Genomic DNA, 16,147 nt, shown 5'->3' on the forward strand with positions numbered 1-16,147 from the left:
CAAACGGTCTGCTACATGGTCAGAAATGCACACAGCACTATCCCGAAATGAAGGCTCATTTTCTGATAACCAGTGAGAAGGAGACGGAGTGGCATGGCCCCCGCGGGGGTGACCCTGGGGGACACCACGTCCCTCCACTCAACCCAAAGCCACATCACGTCCTGAAGGAGTGAGGGGGGTGCGCCGAGTCAGGAGGGCCCGGAGGCTGCTGCCCTCCCCGCCGTGCTGGGGGCCTCTCCTGGGCCCCACACTGCTCAGGCAGTCCCAGCCTTCGCGGAACAGAGCTCCAAAAGCTTCAGATCGGCGCAGGAATTTACTCCCAGCATCCAGGTGCTGTCCCAGCGTCCAAACAGAAAGTGGTCAGTAGGCCACAAAACCCGGACAGAACCTTCCCAGCGACCCATGTTTGTCCCGCACATGCTAATGGGAAACAGAACACAAAATTCTCAAATAATATTTATCAATATATAGAATTTGTCATTCAAATGCTTTTTAAAAAGTAATAAATATCCTGTTATTACACATGAAGTTTACATGGAGTTCTCTCCTAGTCCTTGGATTTTAACAGACGTTTAATTCTGAATGCAAAGAAACACTCACGTACTTAATTTTTTTTACAATATTTATTCTGGAACAAGTTTTATTCAAAAGGCAAATGAACAGAGAACATTCCACTTGCAACCGACACACAGTCATTACAGAAAAAGGAAATTTGGTGTTCAGAGATGGATATGCCCCTTCTTTTCTGTGTTGATTGCTGCTTGATTCGGCTGGATAGAACATTTGGTTGTGGGAGAAAGGTCCCAGGTGAGCGTGAGCTCAGTCCGCTGTGACACACAGAACCACACATGCTCTCCCTGTGCACTGATAGAAATCAGCATGGGGGGGTGGGCGGCAACGTAATCTGGCCCTTTCTTCCATGAGAATGGTCCTCCTGGCCATCCGGGTCGGGGGGCGCTGCCAGCCTCCAGTGTCCCAACTGACAGCAGCCATTGTATGTGACGCTGCCCTGTCCCCTCTGGGGCCCCTACCCTGTCTGCCCGCTCTGACACTCCCACGCCAGCATCCCCCGGGAACCCCGGCCTCCACCGTCCTGTGGAACATGACTGCGTCGGCCATCAGGCTTGTCACATGCTCATGCCCCCTGCGTGCTTGTCCCCTACGAGGAGCCCAGCGCCGTGCCTGCCACACAGGAACCACTGCACAGAGCAGGCCAAGAGCAGGTTGGCTGGGAATGCCTAGAAGCCAGGCAGCCAGCTGTCCCCAGCACACCTGGTGGGGACAGCCTTGCCACGCCGACCCTCCTTGTCTTTCCTCTCTGGTCTCTGAGAGACGCCGCACGCTGCCGGGTAACACCCTTCTGTGTGCCTCCGTCCTCCTCCACTGTCTCCCTCCTGGCCTTGTCTTCCCTGCTGGCTTCCCTTGCCTCCCGACCCTCTGTGACTTCCTCCGGAGCCCTCCTGTCTGTTCCCATCCCTTTGCCCTCGGGCCGCACGCCCGGCAGCATCCAGGACCTCCTCCATGTGTCCGCAGATGCCAAACTCTGCACATCCGGTTCACTTTCTGCTGCCCCTGTTGGTTAAAATACCAGCACACGGGGGAGTCTCGAGGTGTGCACCGCCCAGGTGGCCCGCCTGCGCGCACACGCACACACGCACACACACACACAGGTGTGCGTCCGTCCTGACCAGTGGAGGTACATATGTGCATGCACAAGGGTGACATTCAAAGGCCTGGTAGGAAACTGCGGCTTTTCCAGCTACTACAAAATGGGCCAGTTTTTAAACTGTGCATTTGTTGCCTGCAAACTTATAAATATGTATAAACCCCATTATAAGTAAGTCGTGGCTGGCAGATGGCATTGTATGTGCCAGCGGCGAGTGCACGGAGTTCTAAACGCTTATTAATCCTCCATTTGGAAAGCCCAGAGCATGGACTCTGGGATCTGTGACATGAGGTGGTGCGAAAACAAAGTCCTAAATTAGAGGGGGGACAACCCTCAACAAGGGAGGGTCAGAGGCCAGCAGCTCACACCGCATGGCGGTCCTCAAAGTCCACACTCCCCACCAGCGTCGCTCAATTTACTAGAAATGCAAACTCTTGGTTCCTGTGCAGACCTCCTGGGGTGGGGCCCCGGGGGGCGCCTCGTTGTCCGTCCACTCCAGATCTGCTTAGCCTGGAGGCCAGTCGCCCTGCCTGGGGCCCCCCGCCCCGTGCTCAGGTGTGCATGGGGCCTGCTTTCTACGTGTGATGGGCTGCTGGGTGAACGCTGACGTGTGTCCAGCCCCATCTCCTGCTGTCCCTTGGCGCCGTTAATCTTCCACATCGCGGTGACCTGCCTGAGCGTGCCCTCGTCCTCAGCTTCCTTCCCTTCCCTGCCCCTGGGGCATCACCCAGAGAAACGACATACAGTTAGACCGCCTCAGGGTCTGCTTCTGAAGCACCCCAGAAGCACTTCCTTATCCGTGTAAGACTCCCATCTTTATGCCTTTTGTGAAAAGAATGAGCATGAAGGCAAACCCAAGGAGGAGGGAAGAGCTCTGCGCCATTTTCCACCAGGGGCTGAGCTTTATACCCAAACGGTAAAGGACCCTAATAAGTCCTGTGCTCTGCCTGAGATTCAGCCACTGACCGTCACTGCGCTCCAGCAAGTCTCCTGGGCCCAGCTCATGCACTTCTGCAGCGGCACGTCCTAGACGGCTCCCTTGCTTGCTACCCCTGCGTGGCCCTGGCATGCCCAGGTGGCAACACCTTCTCATAAAGTGGTTTTCCCAATTCATTTCTCTCAGGACAAATTTTTTGAGTTTGACTGCAGCGCCAGGTATTATCCTAAAACTCAGGACTGAGATCTGTCTGCGGCACACAATGACCTAAGCGCAGTATTTCCACAATTCCCGTCCCCTTCCTATCGGGCTGTGTCCACCCGCAGAAAGGCGCGGATGACCCGCCGGTGTGGGAACACAGCGAGGGAGCCCATTGCACCTGCGCGAGGAGCAACTGTCCTTCCTGTTTCCGTATATTCACGAGCACCCGCCTCCATGTCGCGGGAGGGGTGCGGGCGGGTGGCGCTCAGAGACACCCAGCAACAAACGTGAGGCTGTGCGGCTCTGGGGAGGCCTGTGATCTTGTGGGAATTGCTTTCACCAGGGGACTGACTCAGGGAAGGGAGGACTAGAACCTTCGTCTCTGAGGGTCACTTATGGGAAGGAACCACATATGGGAAGGAGGCATCGGACACAGCCTCCATCCCTGGACCTTGGTCTCTGTCTGCCCATCCACCCCAACACCTGAGACAGCGTCCAGCGGTGAAACGTGTGTCACAGTGACGCGGCTGCTGGGCCCCTTGGCCTCTCGAGCTGAGAACCCGGGAGTGGCAGAGTCCACACAGAGTTGGGACTGGAAATGTCTGAATGGTTGGCCGTCAGACAGTCCACGGGGCGGTTCGGCCCCAGCTGAGACCCAGCACCAGGGCTCACCAAAACCACCGATGAAAGTCCCACTCGTTCACACGTAGTGGTGTGGGTGGGAGGGGCAGTGGGTGGCATGGCTGTCGTGGGCCTGTGGGACCTGCCGTGCATGCCAGAGGCCTGGGCTGAGAAGCAGCATGTCCAGTGCCCCTGAGGCTCCAGGGGGCTGGGCACACTGAGCAGCAAATGTATCCGGGGACTTGGGGGTCCAGGAACACACAGCCTTGCCTGGCAGAGGTGTGGTCCGGGGCTGGACGAGGGGCCCCCAGGCTGGGCAGGGAGTGGCCGTCTTTGCCTGGGAATCCTGATCTCCAGGTGCAGCAGAGCCCAGAAATGTGGAGGGAGCACAGCTCTGCGCCTGCCCACTGCATGGCTTAGAGCAGCGTGAGGCGCCCCCCGTGCCTCAGTTTCTCCCCCGTGAGTGGGGCTCCCTATCATGCCTATTTCACGACCTTGAAGGCGAGCTGCGGTGACCTGTGGGGCCCCAACCCGCCTCACACAGGGGAGGGATGACCATGAGAGAATGGCAGCCATCTGCTGGCTCTCTGGCAGTACAGAGAAGCCCAGATTTCCACTGGCCTGTTGTGTTGTAAGCAATCCTGGAATCCGAACTTCAAAATACATATTTTGAATTAATATTGAAACAAAATTTGATCGCCCCCAATATTTCTAATTTTCTAAATTGATTCTCATGAAAAAAGACAGGATAGATGTTGCTTATCACCGCTGAGCGAATCACTGACTGCACAGCAGAGAGCTCTAAACCGTACTGATGATCATATCTCACATCCCCGGGAGCGTAAAGAACACAGGTCAGCTGTGCAGGGTCTCCGGGTCCCTAACCAGCCTTTCCTAGTTTGCCCTTAAATATTAGAATTTGGGGCCGGCCCTTAAGATTACTCAGCGGGCCCCGCAGGCCATCCAGAGAAGTCATTTCATCCGTTTATTACATGTGTGGACACTCGCACACAGGGCTGCGACCTCTGTGTATGTCTGCAGGGCTGCAGGCCTCCGGGGACGCCACACGAGGGGTTCCCACAGCTGCCCCCAACCAGCTGCTGCCCCAGTCCTGTTCAGCTCCCATTGCTTCTGGGTAACGTGGACTGGGTCTCCTCATGCGACTGAAACCAGAGCTGCTCCAGGAGGGGTGGGTGGCCCTACCTTAGTTCTAACCCACGGCAGAACATTCTAGATCGAAGCCACTGTCTTCTGGGACTCCTTGGACCCTCAAAGGACAAAAACTCCTAAGAAGCCTGCACACAAACCTTCGGACCTGCCCGATGTCACCCACTTGCTGCACCTCTCCTTCCATCCTGGACACACACCCACACCCTGAGAACAGAAATGGGGCTCCTTCAGAAATAGAACTTCGCAGAATTACTACTCGTCAGAATGTTTAAAATCCAGCCTTAACTCCTCATTCTTGAAGCATCAAATTTATTCCTGCCCCACTAGTAGTGTGCGGCAAGTCCCGGAGCCCTGACCCAGGGCCCCCGCGGGCTGTGGGACGGCAGGGGACGGGAGCTTGGGCCTGGCACCAGAGACAGGTGCCCACCGACAGGTGAGCCCTTCGGCTTTTAAGACGGCATCTGTTAAATCCCAAGTTAACCTCAACCAGGTGTTTTTTAAAACTAGAAACACTGTCCCCCCTGTTGGCCCCAAATGACCTGGGAAGGAATCATAGGCCCGTTCCAGGGAGCAACTGGAAAATCTGTGGCAGAGACAGCAAGCCGCACTACCAACAACCACTTGCGCAGCGAAACCTCAGTCCGACTCCCCGAACTCCCGAGTCCCCAGCCTGAGACGACGGTGAAGCGGGAGCAGCAGCCGTGCCGAGGTCTCAGGGCTGAGCACGCGCTGGCATCTGCCTCGGCCTCAGCGCGTGGCGGGGGTGACGTGCTGTCTCCCAGCGGCTACCCCGGCAGCGGCGGGCGGCGTGCGGGCTGCAAGGACGCGGAAACCAAGACGTTGCCCCCCCGCCCTCCGCACATGCTCGTTTGTCGTCACACAGATGACCATATGGGAAGCACGCGCCCGTCAAGATCTTGGTCGCGGAGGCTCGCTTTGTACCCCCATTTGGCCGTCAAACAGACCCCTGGACAACACTGGTCAAGACGGACAGCATTCCTGCGCCCAGCACCGCCCGGGAAAGCTGGGACACCCCCCACCCCTCCCCTTAGCACAGTGGCACCAGCCATCAGCACTGCGACCGCACAGGTGTGAGGCCGACGGCTGGGGGAGACGCACCACGGAGGAAGGGACGCCAGCGGCTCCAAGTGGCAGCAACCAGGACCGGCCGTTCACGGAGGGTTCTGTGCAGAGCTCAGCTGCTCTGGGGAGCCGCCTGCCTTCTTCCGCTACAGCTCCACATGGACTCCCAGCCCTCCTGCCTGCTTCTCTCCCCTATGTGGGGCTTATCAGATAAAGCTGCAGGCAACACCTTCCTAGTGGAATTTTTCAGTAGAATGGGTCAGTTGAATTAAATTTTTGCCCAGACAACTACAGTCAAACATTTTTTTCCCATTAAAAACATACAGCACAGAACGTTAGTCTTACATCTCTCTTGGTCTTAAAAAATATAAATATAGAGGGATAATTTGTACAGTGTATAGGTATGTACACCTTTAATATGCACATGAGAAAATCAGAACAAGTTTATGAAACTTGCACTTGACGGACACTTTCCTCCTGGGGCATTTGGATGAGGCTCTGAGCCCGCGGGCAGCGGCCTGAGTTTCCAGAGCCTTCATATCCATCTTCCGGGAAGAGCCAGGACTCCTGACCATCGGTGTGGGGTCAGGACAGGGTGGCTGGCCGGTCACGGAGCCTTCTCCACCGGCTGCTGGAGGCAGAGCTCGCTTCCTGCGGAGACAATGGGCAGGCTGTTCTCCAGGTGGTGGTTGATGAGGTGGCTGATGCTGTCGAAGACCTTGTCCTTTGTCCGGATCTGGGAGGGACACAGAGGGTAGGAAATCGTGACACACAGGCAGACGGGAGAGAATGCCTGTGCTCAGAACCAGCCAGACCAGGGGAACCTGAGTGGTGCCCTCCGGGGGTCCCCACACTCTCAGAGACATGTTTTTCAAGTCCCCAGTCATTGTCACTGGCCAGTCATCTGTCACCCACCTTCAGCACCTACCTAGCCCTCCGCTACCAGCCTTTTCTCTCCTGCTCCCTTGCTGTCCCTGAAGTATCTGTCTAGCGGCCCTGCACTCCCGACGGGAGGGATCCACACGGCTCTTCTGGCGCCCACCGGAGCATAAGCCTGTCTGGGTGCCGACACTGTTGACCGCATGGCTCTGGAGCCTTGGGATGCCTGCCCGCCAGGTTCTCCTGAACAATTGAACACCTGGGCTTAGGGGCATGTGTGTGGAGGGAGGTCCACCGCTTCCCTCTGCTCACTGGGCCTGAACCCTGGTTCCTGAGCTGCTACACTCCCAATGTAGACCTTGCTTGAAGAAGGTAGATACGGCCTGGCCTGGGCAGTCTCCCCGTCTTCTCTGGACAGGATCCCCCTGCAGCCGGCTCTTTTGGTGGGAGGTGGGAGACAGGGCAGAGAGCAGGTGCCTGGCTACACCTGCTGGCCCTCCAGGCCTCTGGATGGTCCTCACGATGGCACTGGGATGCCTTGGGTTCCTAGCCTCTCTCTCCAGCCTTATTGCTGGGGGCGATCAGCTTTCCCCTCCTTTCTCTCAGGGACTCTGAGGGCACTTCTATTCTCCTCCTCCTTTATCTGTCCCGGTATTCTCATTCCCACACCTAATGTGACTCTTGTCTCTCCCTCTCTACCAACCTACCGATGGGTTGTCAATCTCTGGGCCTTCAGCCCTGATCTCTTTCGCACCCCAAGTTTATACTCCAGGTGGGCCGATCAAAGCCCCCAGGCCATCAGCTCTGGGCTCTACCAACAAAGGCAAGAGCAGAAGCTTTGAAATGAGGATGTTTTCATCGCCTAGGGTCCCACTCTGAGGAGGCCTCTGTCCCCACCGGTCTCTGTAAGCACCTGAGAGGAAGGGACCCACTGGGCCACAGGGCTCCCAACTCCTGGGCATTGACCCTCACGTAGGAGGCAACCTGATGGGCACGTTCAGAAAGAAATCCTTTTGTTAGACTTTGGGGCATCTTTTCATTGAAATTCTTCAATCGTCCTAGGTTTCTTGGAATTCCCATCCCAGAAAGACCCTGGGGTGACCCAAGATGGGGGGGCTATCTTAGAGGTAAGGGGCACTAAGGACTTGAGACTTGAGCTTGAGACTACTATTGGGGTGTTGCTTTGATGTTGACTTCTTTTTCCCACTTCTTAGTGATTAATACTCATTTAAGTTCTGGGGCAACAGGGGTGAATGAGGAATTTTGACAGGAGGTGTCTGGGACAGTAGTGTCCACCTGGGCTCACATCCAAACCGCCTGAGTGCATCCAGTAAGCCCCATGCCCAGGTCAACTCCACCAGGAGCTCATGGCGGGGCTTGGCCACTAGGGCATTTCACAAAAACCCTGTGACTCCAACATGCCATCCAAGCTGAGAGCCCACTGATCAGCATCTTTGGCTGCCATAAACACACACACACACACACACATGCAAACAAAGGTACACAGAAGAGACAAGTCATATAAATTTACTGCCAAATTCTCCTAAATACTTACTGAAACTCCAGTCTGGCACCTAGCCAGAGAACTTGCAGCCTACAGAGTTGTCTGTATGGACCCCCCTGCTATGTGGTTCAGAAAGGAAGAAAGATCTGAAATCAGTAACCCAAGCTTTAATTAGGAAACTAGAGAATGAATAAAAAATTAGAGTAGAAACCAATGACATTAGGAACAAGAAATCAATAGAGACATCAATGATCTCAAAGCTGGTCCTTCAAAAAGATTAAAAAATTAATAAACCTCCAGCCATGCTAAGAAAAAAAAATGAGAGGACACAAATTACTAATATCAGAAATGAAAGAAGAGTCATTACTATGGATCTTGTGGACATTAAAAAGATAAGTATGGAATACCAGAAACAACGCTAGGCCCACATACTTGATAAACCAAATAAAAATGGACCATTTTCTTGAAAGACATCATCTCCTAAAACTCTTACAAGAAGAAATAGACTGTCTCAATAAGCCTATGTCTATTTAAAAAACAGAATCTGTCATTAATAATCTTCCAACACAGAAAGCACCAGGCCCAGATGGGTTCGCTGGTCAATTCTACCAAACACTTGAAGAATAAGTGGTACCAAGTCCTTCCAATCTCACTCAGAAGACAGAAGCACAAGGAGTACTACATAACTCACTCTTTGAGGCTGGTATTACCCTAATATCAAAAGCAGACAAAGACACTACTGGAAAAGAGAACTATAGACCAACATGTCTTATGAACACAGATGTAAGAATCCTCAACAAAACAGCAAACTGAATCTAACACTGTACAGAGAGAATTACACACCATGACAGAGCGGAATGTGTCCTAGGGGTGCAGGGCTTCTACATTCTGAAATCCATTAATGTGCTCCATCCCATCATTAAGCCTAAAGACAAAATACTGCATGATCATATCAATAGATCCAGAAAAGGCATTTTACAAAATTCAACCAATTCCTTTAAAATAAAAAACTCTCAGGAAACCAGGAATGCAGGGTGGGCTTCCTCCACTTGATAAGGACATCTACAAAAATCCTACCACTAACATCCTCCTCCATGATGAGAAACTTGAACAAGGCCAGGATGTCTGGTCTCACACTCCTTCCACCATAGTGGAAGTTCTAGATATGCAGTCAGACAAAAAAGGAAATATAAGGCCAAGATACCATTTTCAACAAATGGTGCTGGAATAGCTGGACATTCACATGCAAAAGAAAAAAAAAAGAAAGAAAAAGAGAGAGAGAGAAAAGAAAAGAAGAAGGGAAAAAAAAAAAAGGAGCCTAGACCAGACCTCACACCCTCACAGAAACTAAAAATGGATCACAGACCTAAATGTAAAAATGCAAAACTATAGAACTCCTACAAGATAACACAGGGGAAAGCCTGGATGACCAGGCATTTGGTAAAGACTTTTTAGATAGGGCATCAAAGGCCTGATTCATGAATGAAAGAAATAATCAGAGGAACTTTATTAAAATTAAAAACTTCTGCTCCACAAGTGACATAGTCAAGAGAGTGAGAAGAGAGGCCACAGACTGGGAGAAGATAATTCTCAGAATTACCTCAGAATGAGCTGGTATCCAATATATACAAAGAACTCCTCTAACACCAACAGTAAGAAAACAAACAACCAGATCTCACCAAAGAAGACGTTCAGATGGCAAATGAGCACATGGAAAGATGCTCTGCATCACGTGTCAACAGAGAAACACAAATTCAAACGAGCTACCACAAACATATCAGAATGGCCGAAATCCAGAACACCGACCACCCCACATGCTGGCGGGGATGTGCAGCAGCGGGAGCTCTCCTCACTGCTGGTGGGACTTGCCACTTTGGAAGATGATTTGGTGGCTTCTTATAAAACTAAACATGCATGAGGGGGAAGAGGCTGGTGGCTGAGGCTCGGGGGCGGGGCGAGGTGTGGGAAGGAATCCACAGGGCAGTGGGCAAGGCGGTGGGGCCTATACCTTCTGCGTTAGGCATGGTGGGTTTGAGTTGCCTGGGGAATATTTAAAGTAGGTGCCCAGCAGTTGGAAATACTGTTTAGAGATTGTACATTAACAAGTACACTCCACCAAAGATGGAATGATTATATATGTCCTCTTCCAAAAGGTCACACTGTCTCAGACAAAGCCATCTGGCAGAGATGTTTCCTGATTAAAATCTGGTTCTACTGGAAGAGCCTGCATCCTCAGACCTGCTGCCCTTTGTCTAATGTCTCAGCTTGGGCTAGATCCACCAGTAGACCCTCCACCCCCAGAGGGTCCAGCCCAAATACAACTAACTCAAGTGGGATATAGACCCATCCAGCCACACTGCCTGGCCTCCCTGAGATTTGAAATTAAGGGGAAGTTCAGGTCCTTCCTAGACCCAATGGACGCAGTGCCAAAGAGTGCCAGGCTCACATCAGCCCCCGGGGGCTGGTCACCCTTGTGGTCTTGTATGCAATTGCTTACATCCTTCCAACCAACACATTGTCCCACACAAGCACTCATTTTCCCCAACCGCAGGAGGAAAATTTAGAAACTCACAAATAACCCAACCTCCCACCTTAAGACACTAATAAAAGGAAGCACGTTAACCCTGAAGCAAGCAGGAGAAAGGACATCATAAAGATTAAAGCAGAGATAAACAGAATAAAAATATAGGAAATCAATGAAACCTAAAGCTGGTGCTTTGAAAAGACCAACAAATTTGAAAAAGTTGGAGGACTCACACCATACCTCCCGATTCCAAAACTAAGTACAAAGCTATGGTCATCAAAACAGTGCGGAATGGATATAAAGATTGGCATATAAACCAGTGGAAAAGAACAGAGGGTTTAGAAATGAACTCTGACGTATATGGTCAAGTGATTTTTGATAGCGGTGCCAGGACCATTCAATTGGAAAGGGACAATCTTTCCCACAAATGGCACTAGGAAGACTGAATGTCCATGTACGAAAGAATGAAGTACCCAGAGCTAAAGCCATATGCAAAACTTAACTCAAAATGGATCAAAGACCTAAACGTAAGACCTAATATTCTTAGAAGAAAACATGGGGGAGAAGCTTCAAGACATTGAATTTCCAATGGTTTCTTAGATTTGGTACCAAATACATAGGCAGCAAAAGAAAAGCCAGACAAATTGGGCGTCATGAAATTCATAAACTTTTGTGCATTTAAAGAACTATAGCAACAGACTAAAAAAGCAACCGACAGAATGGGAGGGATAAATTTGTGAACTGTACAACTCATCTAATAAGGGATTAATATCCAGAATATATAAAGTTCTAAAACTCAACAACAAAAACGAGCAATCTGATTAGAAAATGGGCAAAGAACCTGAACAGACATTTCTTCAAAGAAGATCTGGAAATGCTCAATAAGCACGTGACAAAATGTTCAACATCACTCATCACCAGTGAAATGCAAATCGAAACTACAGTGAGACACAACCTCACACCCGTTAGGATGGCTGCTCTCCCCAAACCAGAACAGCCAAGTGGTAGCGAGGATGAAGAGAAATTTGTACAGACTGTTGATAAAAATGGTGTGGCCACTGTAAACTGATGGCTTCTCAAAAAATATCTGTTCATGGATGATCATGTGACTCAAAACTCCACTTCTGGTTGGCTACCTGGAAAGTCGAAAGCAGAGTCTCAGAGAGATGCCTGTGTATTGTGTTAATAGCAGCGTGTTCCACAATAGTTAAACTGTGGAAGCAACACACGGGTCCATCGACGGATGAACGGGTAAGCAACATGGGGTCCGCGCACACGACGGAACCACAGGCAGGAAGGAGATCTGACACCTGTACAGCGAGGACGAGCCTGAGGACACCACGCCGAGTGAAATGGGCCAGTCACCAAAGGACCAATACTGTGTGATTCTACTCGTGAGGCCTTTAGAGGAGTCACATTCATAGAGACTGAAAGGAGAACAGTGGATGCCTTGTGCTGGGCTGGGAGGGGACAGGGAGTTACTTAATGGGGACAGAGTTTCAGTTTTGTCTGATGAGGAGCGTTCTGGAGACGGCTGGTGGGGACGGCACCATCACTACACGCACACATTCTGTCCCACTGGACTACACGCTGCCCCGGTTTTGGTGACAAATTCTATGTTATATGTATTTTCCCACAATATAAAAAAAATCTGAAAGGAAGGAAGCAAAAAAATTGACAAAGGGTTTGAATAGACATTTCTCCAAAAAGATGCATAAAAAGCCAAGAAGCACCTGAAAAGATGCTTGGCATTTTTAGTCATCAGGGAAACACAAGTCAAAGTCACGATGGTGTACCACTTCCCGCCCGCAGGGACGGCCAGACTCAAAACGCTGGTCGATGCCAAGGGCAGGAGCAGGTGCAGAGAAACGGGGGCCCTCGGGTACTGTAAGAGGGAACAGAAAATGGGGTGGCTGCTTTGAACAACCATCTGACAGTTCCTCAAGTGACAGATTATAGAGTTACACTATGACCCAAAAAACCCACTCCGAGCTAGAGATCCGAGAGAAATGGGCACATATGTCCACACAGAAGCGTGGACGTCAAGTTTGCGGCAGCATTGCTGGTACAGTCTAATGTCCGTCGGCAAACCCGTCACAAGTCAATGTGTTGTGTTCATAGGTGGAACCGTCCTCGGCCAGAGGGTGGAATGAGCGGTTGGCGCGGGCTACCTCCTGGACGAACCTGGAAAACACTACACTCAGGACAAGAGGTTAGTTGCAAAGTCTACATATTTATATGATTCTATCCAGAGGGACGTCCGTAAGGGAGAACCCGGGGAGGTAAAGGGACAGGGGCTGGGAGGCTGGCGAGGAGAGGCCAAATGCCCTCGCGTTCCTCTTGTGGGTGATAGACGTGTTCCAGGTTGCGGTGACGGGTGCACGCCGCTGTGAATAGACTGACAAGCACCGAATCGTGCACTTGAAATGGGCGTGTATGTGAACGAGGGCCCACCGAGGCTGTTTTTAACGCCTCTGTGTCTATCAGTTTATAGAAAAGCCGGGCGTCAGAGAAGCAGGGAAATGAGGCCACAGGGGGCACTACAGCCCACATCACGATGTGGGGTATTCTGTGGAAAATCTGTATCTAGTCGCTCAAACAAATCACTGGTGTCGGGGAAACAGAAGGAAAATTGGAATACGATGCACCACGTGCACCACGTTTGAATTCTGATTCCAACAAAGGTACCGTACGAAGCACGTCTTTCAGATAATCAGGGAAATCTGAACCTGTGGAGTAACCATCCTCACTTCTGTGGGCTGCAACAATGATGTTGTGTCGCTTGTGTTGGAGACGGGGACAGCAGGAAGCCTGGATCGCGATCGCTCCTCTTGCTTTCCACTGCCTCTTCTTCCCGAGTGAACGATCGGTCCAAACGCCCAGAAAGACAGGTGTCTGTGTTTCGGGTGGGGGCAGCCCCAGTGGCCCCCCACAGGAGAGCAGAGTCCAGGCCGAGTCAGGAGTGTGCCGCGAGACAGGTTTGGTGGGGCGGGGGGCGGGGTCAGAGGCAGCGGCACCCAGCGGGGCACGCTCGGGGCGGACAGGGAGCCCATGGGGAGTGGCTGGGCAGAGAAGTCGGCGTCCCCACAGGGTGAGGGCAGCGTCCGCAAGGGAAGTGGCAGCGGCTGTGGTCGGGGGACTGGGGGTTGTCGAACAGGGGAGTTAACCAGAGAGTTGAAAATACGAAGGCTGGGGGCCAGACTTCTCATTGCTGGAGAAAGGGTTGTTAAGTGTAGAAAAAGAAAAAAAGTAGGATGAGTTCTGTGATAATCAGAGTGGAATTGGAAGAATTATTGTGAATATAGGATTTCTAATGCACAGAGACACAGATATGGACCCAGATATGCACGTGTGTGTGCACCAGTCTGTCCCCCATGAACTGCAGAACCCCACACCCATGTGCAGCTCCTGGTCTCCCCGTGAAAACGAGCAGGCTGGGGTTCCTTCGGAGAAGTGGCTGAGCACGGGACCGCAGCGGGGGAAGACGGTGCCATGATACCCTTATGTATTGAGGGAAGAAGGGGCAAAAGAATGAGGCCGTGTCAGAGGGACACCGAAACCTGCTCGAAGCAGCAGGAAGCAAATAGGGCAGTCGGTATTAACCCACTAAACCACACAGGGAGCCGTGAATCCACACGGATGAAGACAAATTCATTAGCAGCATGAAGGTTTGGTTGGGAAGAAAGCATTTAGGTAGGTTCATGGTGCCTGCCCCCAAATATTTAGTAATTACAGGGAAAGGAGTGGGTCTGCTGGGGAGAAGCCGGCCCAGCGCCCCCTTCACCCAGCCTCCAGGTAAACGCTGGAGAACACCCCTTCCTGGGACAGCTGGGGGTTGGGGGGTGAAGGGGGTCTGCAGGCAGGTGGTGGCGGCGTATCGGGGTGGAGAGCTGAGGGGCAAGAGAGCCCCTCCCCCCCGGGTGAGTGGGGACTGCAGCTCAGACCAGCAAGAATCCCCATGTCATTGGTTAACTTAGCACCATCTAGTCTGCCTGAGACAAAGAGAACTTTAAAAGAACAAGGCTTTTAAAGGGGAGGGATGGCGGGGGGGATTTGTTTTCTTAATTACTCTCAGAATAAAATAAAATCCTAATAAGTGTGGGGCGTTGGACGGTTGCCGTCATTCTGTGATTTCCCGAACGCTGGCCTGTACTTTCAAATGTGCCAGTCCCCGAGGCCACGTTTGGGAAGCCCACGGCACACCAGCCACGGGGGGCAGGGGGCGCCGGTTACCCGTCCAAATGCAAGTAGGTGACCGCCCCAGTCTGCTGGCCCTTCTGGCCACAGGGACAGGGGCCTCGGGGAATATCTTAAACTCAGGAGGGCCTACTGAAGGATGGGGAGGGTGTTGTCAAGCAATGCCCGCGCCCCGGACTCCCTCTCCCAAGCTGCTCCTGCAGAGCCTGGGCCCCACCCTGCCCCGGGGGCTCAGGAGTTCCTCCCCTGCCCTCCTGGTCCCCCGAGACTCCCGCGACCCCAGGAGCCCCCGTCTTGTGCGATCAGTGTGCAGCGGGAAGGCGCGCAGGTTGGCGTACTCTGCAATAAATTTAGACTCAGAACCGTTTCGTATCCTTCTTTCTCAGAGGAATCTGTTCTGCCAAGTTTCCCCCTTTATAGTCAGGGACCAACCGATTCCCATGAAAATCAGATGAATAAATATTGAAGAGAATGTGCTCGTCATCTCTTTTGGCGTCCTAACGGCAAGGAAGCGACATTACATTTGGGATGAGGCCCTTCTCAGCTGAAGCCCTCCTCCACCGGATCAATTAAACTAGATGAGCCCACCCAGCAAAAAGCCTCCCAAAGGGACGGTTCTCAGGCAGCGTGACCTGCAGATTTCCTCAACGGCACTAGACATTTTTCCTCCAAAATTGGAGCCACGTGGACAGCACGGCCGGGTCCGTGGTGCGCTTACACACCGGCTGTCAGCTCGTGGCCACAGCCCGGCCGCTCCCTAACCTTCTCTCCCCCGTGCGCGTGTAGAGGAGAGGTCATACCTGTCTTTCCCTCATTGTCCTCTTGTCTGTAAGGACCAAGTAAATAAAGCATTAATTGTCTTCGCCCTCTGAGGCGATATAATTTAGATAAATTGTGAACCTCTCATCTTCAAAAAATACCTAAAAGTCTCAGCTACTCTCTTTATATTTTCACCGACTTGCTGGGGTATTTTTTTCAGAGAACACAGATGCCATAGCAGCCCTTGCGCAGGGAAATCGCTCTGCACAGGTTCTAAACACACACTCCCGTCAGTAGCACAGCCCCTTAGCACCATGTGGCCTCTGGGGCTGTCAGCTCTCGAGAAAGCCCCGCGCCCCTCTGTGCCTCAAACACGCACGAGGCGCCCAGCACGGTACCACGAGGATTAAGGCTGCTCCTTCACAGAGATGATGGTCCAGTGGGGAAAACCAATTAATAAGCATGTTAACAAATAAATGAGTGCCTGTTTGTGACAAGGGCTTCAGGGTCAAAATAAATCATGGCACGGAAATAGGGGCCCGCCCAGGGGTTCTGTGTGACGTGAGACGGGGAGGGAGGGTTCTCTGATCCGGAGTGAGCCTTGCT

General features: G+C 52.1%; 1 protein-coding gene across 1 annotated transcript in view; it reads right to left on the bottom strand.

The window, feature by feature from the left end:
• Positions 1-6,076: 6,076 nt before the first annotated feature.
• The window catches only part of SHC3 (SHC adaptor protein 3), an 89,988-nt gene continuing 79,917 nt past the window's right edge, over positions 6,077-16,147 (bottom strand). Inside the window, exon 12 of the mRNA XM_044266085.1 lies at positions 6,077-6,414. Coding sequence (XP_044122020.1) covers positions 6,286-6,414 — 129 coding nt within the window. The 3' untranslated portion in view covers positions 6,077-6,285. The remainder of the gene's footprint in view (positions 6,415-16,147) is intronic.

This window comes from Neovison vison, chromosome 9 (genome assembly GCF_020171115.1).
Source record: "Neovison vison isolate M4711 chromosome 9, ASM_NN_V1, whole genome shotgun sequence".
Lineage (NCBI taxonomy): Eukaryota > Metazoa > Chordata > Mammalia > Carnivora > Mustelidae > Neogale > Neogale vison.